The sequence below is a fragment of the Monopterus albus genome, unplaced genomic scaffold, assembly GCF_001952655.1.
Source record: "Monopterus albus unplaced genomic scaffold, M_albus_1.0 scaffold524.1, whole genome shotgun sequence".
NCBI classification, from domain to species: domain Eukaryota; kingdom Metazoa; phylum Chordata; class Actinopteri; order Synbranchiformes; family Synbranchidae; genus Monopterus; species Monopterus albus.
This window is the reverse complement of record NW_018128404.1, coordinates 63,880-68,497: the sequence shown is the minus strand read 5'-3', so window position 1 is coordinate 68,497 and position 4,618 is coordinate 63,880. Positions and strand designations below refer to the sequence as shown.

Genomic DNA, 4,618 nt, shown 5'->3' with positions numbered 1-4,618 from the left:
TGCCATTTCGGAAACCTGGATTAATAATGTAAGGGGAGTGGATTTTGACCTTGATGGCTATGACTTGGTATGCACAAACAGAGAGAATAAGATGGGAGGTGGTGTGGCTTTGTACATAGATAAAAACTTCTGTTATGAAAAAGTCGAGAACATGTCAAGGGCGGTTGATAACTTGCTGGAGTGTGTGACTGTAGAAATATCCGTGGAAAAAAAAAAAAAGGTTGTAGTAAGCTGTATTTATAGAGCACCTGGAGCCAGCATAGAAAAATTTAATGACTGGATTGAGGAGAACTATTTCACAATAAGTCATAAATTAATTTTCATATGTGGTGACTTCAACATTGATTTGTTAAATCCTAACAAGCACACAGGAACGGAGGAGTTTATTAACACATTACACAGATGCAGTTTATACCCAAAAATCACAAAACCAAGTAGATTAACAACCCAGTATGCGACACCAATAAATAATATACTGACCAATGATATTGAAATCCAGTCTAATTAAGCCTGTCTCTTGCATTCCTGTTTTCCTACCCTCAAGTGGATCCTAAGCTCTGACCATATGTGATGGTCATCAAAGGAGAGAAATGCATTTTTGAGGCAGATGTCGAGTGTGAACTAAGGCTGTGCCTCAGAAAGCCTACTCTGAGTGTTGGTGGGGCTGACACCCAGACCCTATTATGTCAGGTGGCTCTCAGCTGGTGATTCATCCCTGTTTATGAGGGAACTCAAGTCAAAAATTATCACTTTGTGTCTGTCAACTTTCCTTCGGTCCCCCATCCATCCATCTACTGTATTATCTATACCACTTATTCCTGAAGAGGGTGGTGGGGGACTTCAGCCTTTCCCAGCTGACAATGGGCGAGAGGCGGAGTCCACCCTGGACAGGTCGCCAGTCTGTCACAGGGCTCCCTTTTGAACAGCAAATGTAAGTGAAGCTGATTTTCCATGGGTCTGTCTCAACCGCTGGACTCTTGAAGACTTGCTCCTGTATCCTTTGGAAGTAATTTTGAACCATGTCTAGTACCAAAGTTACATCATCTGGGATGTCTGTACCAAATTTCATGGCAGCACATCCAGTAGTTGTTGAGTTATTCTGGCCCTGAGGGCTGGACACCGCCTAAATACACAACAGACCTCGGCCAAGATAATACTGCAGCACAGAAGAGCTAGAAATAATGCACGGAGAGTGGAAGGGGCGGGGGGCTAATGGAGGCACCAGCAGCTCATTGTTGACCCCCTACCAGGTTAACCCAGCTCTGGCTGCAGCCACACTAAGGCATATTTGAAAACTGATCTATTTTGATCCATTTAGATGGTTCATTTACAAGACAGTCCCAGTGGGGCGTGATGAATGTTTCAGCGGGACGTAGGCGCTAAAATATTAGCTGTTCCTCACAGTAATTACAGTCATTGTTCTGGAAGGGATTTTAGCCGGAATCACATTTCAGTAGGTGGTGTCTAAGAGACACAAGCATGACGCAGGTCTGCTGCTCAACTCAGTTATTTCCAAGGCTGATGTCTTCTGGGGTCATCTCAGTGCAAAACAGAATCACATGAGTGCAGAGTAAAGTTCAGCTTCGGGTGTTCTCTGTCCTTCCTTTGTCTTAGGATTCCAGTGATCGTGAAGCCAGGTCAGATGAGCCTTCTCTCTCTGAGGCTTCCAACCTTTGCAGCATTCTGATGAAAACTGCATTTGTAATTAATACTGGGAGCTCCAGGTGGGAAAACAAACACTCAACAGAACATTACATATTTTTAAAAATCACCCCTGGAGAGATTAATCCTACATAACAGTGGATTTATCCAGTACTTTTCTTCCACTGCAATAGAAAAAGGACAAACTCATGTTGTTGCCATATGTGGCTGCATCCTCATCACCAGCTCTGCAAAACAAAAACTAAACTGGAGCCAAAAGAGACTGAACAGTGGTGACTACAGAAATATTTTGCTGTGGAGAGTGAACATGTGTACAACATGCACTGAGCCCCCTCTCTGAGAAACCATTCATAAAATCTGCCTGATGGAGTCTGAAGCAGTGTTTAATTTGGTGTGTTTTTTTTAATTGAAGCGTGCCTCTTATCACCAGCTCCCTGCTGTCCTGTACAGAACACCAGCATCTGGTTCTATTTAATTTGCTGTTTGAAATCTAATTTTGCAGATCTTGTTAGGGACCCGGAGGGAGCGAACAAGCCACATGAAAGAGGAAAACCAAGAGGCTGACAGGAAGAGAGGGAGAAGAGAAGAATGGGTAGAAGAAAGAGACAAAAGGATGGAGGTAAACTGAGGGTGGGTGGCTGCTGCAGGGCTGTTGTGTCTGGATGTCAGACATGGTTACTCCACTTTATATACGTATTTAGTTTTCCCCCCACGTCCACACTGGGGGACCAATCTGGGGTTAATTATTTCTCTGGGTTCAGGTGGCAGAGATAAAGCTGCACAATGTTTTTGAAGTAGATTACAAAGCCCAGGATGTGTGTTGATTTTTCATTCACTTTGAATGTGGATGTGTTTTCACATCATTTTTCATTGCCCGAGGAGAAATCGCACCTTTCCATTGACTTTCTATGTAATCATGCAGCGTTTGTATAAAGAGCTAGTGGTGCAGTCTTTGTGGTGCCATGGTCACATGAGCTCAAGCAGCAACCTCTGGGGCTGAGAAATATGCAGTTCCTTGAGCAGCCACTAGAGGCTGGCTCTAAAAGGGAGTCCATCTCCATAGACTCCCATGACAACTGTAAATGGGGTGAATTTTTTTTATAACTCTGCCGTTGAAATTATATTAAGACTAAACATTAAGCATAATTAAGGGCCTGGCCACATTGAGTGACAGGTGGGAGGGTCCTGCCACAGGTGTCTAGCTGCTAGCAGTCTAATCGGTGCCACTGAAGCTCCACCTCTATGTTTTTGGATTACCCGTAGCAGGCGGAGTGAAGTGCTACCAATATTGTGACTGAAGCATCAAAGCCACTCTTCAGAACACAAATGGCTGACGTCACGGAGGGTTTGTCCACCTTTGAGCTGCAGCAGCAAGTTGAACTATCATAAACTCCGAAGCAAACAGCCGTGCATGTTCATGCTGCTGTTTTATTTAGAGTGAAAACAATGGACCCAGTGGTAGCGACCTGTCACTGTCTGAAGGCACCTTTAGACTGTTTTTACAGCCATGACACCCAGTGAAACGTCTTGTCTTTACACATCTTCCTGTATCACCTGTAGCTCTGACAGTTGCCCAAAGTTTAAATGAAATCAGTCAGGTGTGCACACAGCGTACAGGGTGTATACTGTATGTCTGTCTGTGTGTATGTTTTCATACCTGTTCTTGTTGCTGGAGATCCAGTCAGAGATGTAGGCAACAGCCTGACGGTGGCACTGTTTGTTTCCAAAGCTACAAGCTAACATGATGAGCTCCCTCTGTAACTCTCTGCAGAAAGAGAGAGAAAATGCTGCCTATTCTAGCATGTGTGAAGAAACAGTTTTGTTCTGTATGTTTGTTATGTATGGAGTTTCATCTCTATATATAAAGTGCGGAGACCAAGTAGATCCAGGCCATGTGTAGCCTAGCCTATCACAAGCACTGTTAGCTCCACACCAAAAGGGATCTACTGTTTGTATTTTACTTTTTGAATACAGAATGCAGAAATAATGTTAGGAACAGTTACTAAAGCAGCTCTGCTTCCAGAGCTGGCCTTGCAGTTGACCTAGTCTTTGTGCTGAGCTAGGCTCAACACATCCTAGACCTACAGCAGGTTCTCAAACTTTAAGTGTAGCGCTCATGAAACCATCTCTCTTCAAAGCCAAATGCTGTTTCTGGTTCAGAAAGAGACATGTTGGTGCAGGGTTGTAAATCAGAGTGCTGCTGGGGAAGCATCTCATTGGTCAGATCTTGTGTGTGAGTGCTGCATACTCAGTCTGGTAAGACGCCCTCAGGATGGCGCCCTCGCTGCCGGGGCCATTTGTTGGCCAACCCATCTGATGGTACCGTGATGCCACCTGCTTCAGCACATAGTCCTGGTAACACACACACCATTAATTAGAAGACTCCCAGCTGTTGGTCCTGTCTGCTAACAAGGAGCTGTTACTGACTGACTGACTGATTCATCGATTAACTGAAGGACTGATTGAGACAGTAATTGATTAATTGGCTGTTTACACTGAACAGGCTGTAGTCGTCAGTGCGGTCCAGCAGTTTGTCCAGCTGGTAGAGCGCTCGGCTGGCGGCGTGCCACGGCAGGAATGATGGCTCCTCTGGCAGATAACCAATCAGCTGCAAGGGAATGCCTTGGGGGAGGTACCCTGCCCTGAGAGGGGAGGGGGGCAGTCAAACATCTGGCAGACCCAATCTCAGATGCACACATCACTCTGCATTTACAGAACAATAAAACAAATTTAATTTAAGTGGCTTGTGATTTAGTTTGTCTTTTTTAATGTGTATTAGTTTTAGTCAAAATTTAGTTGAGCTCTAATCAACAAATTGATATTTTAGTCTAGTTATCGTTAGTGCCATTTTTTAAAAAGTTGATTGGTGACCCCACAGATGTAACCCTCATGTTCTGTGGTGTGTGTGTGTGTGTGTGTGTGTGTGTGTGTGTGTGTGTGTGTGTGTGGTGGGGGG

General features: G+C 44.5%; 1 protein-coding gene across 1 annotated transcript in view; it reads right to left on the bottom strand.

The window, feature by feature from the left end:
- Positions 1-4,618, bottom strand: part of LOC109952969 (thyrotropin-releasing hormone-degrading ectoenzyme) — a gene marked incomplete at its 5' end in the record, with an annotated part of 66,976 nt that overhangs the window by 7,578 nt on the left and 54,780 nt on the right. Inside the window, 3 exons of the mRNA XM_020588298.1 lie at positions 3,320-3,427; positions 3,911-4,014; positions 4,157-4,304. Of these exons, the coding sequence (XP_020443954.1) occupies positions 3,320-3,427; positions 3,911-4,014; positions 4,157-4,304 (360 nt within the window). The remainder of the gene's footprint in view (positions 1-3,319; positions 3,428-3,910; positions 4,015-4,156; positions 4,305-4,618) is intronic.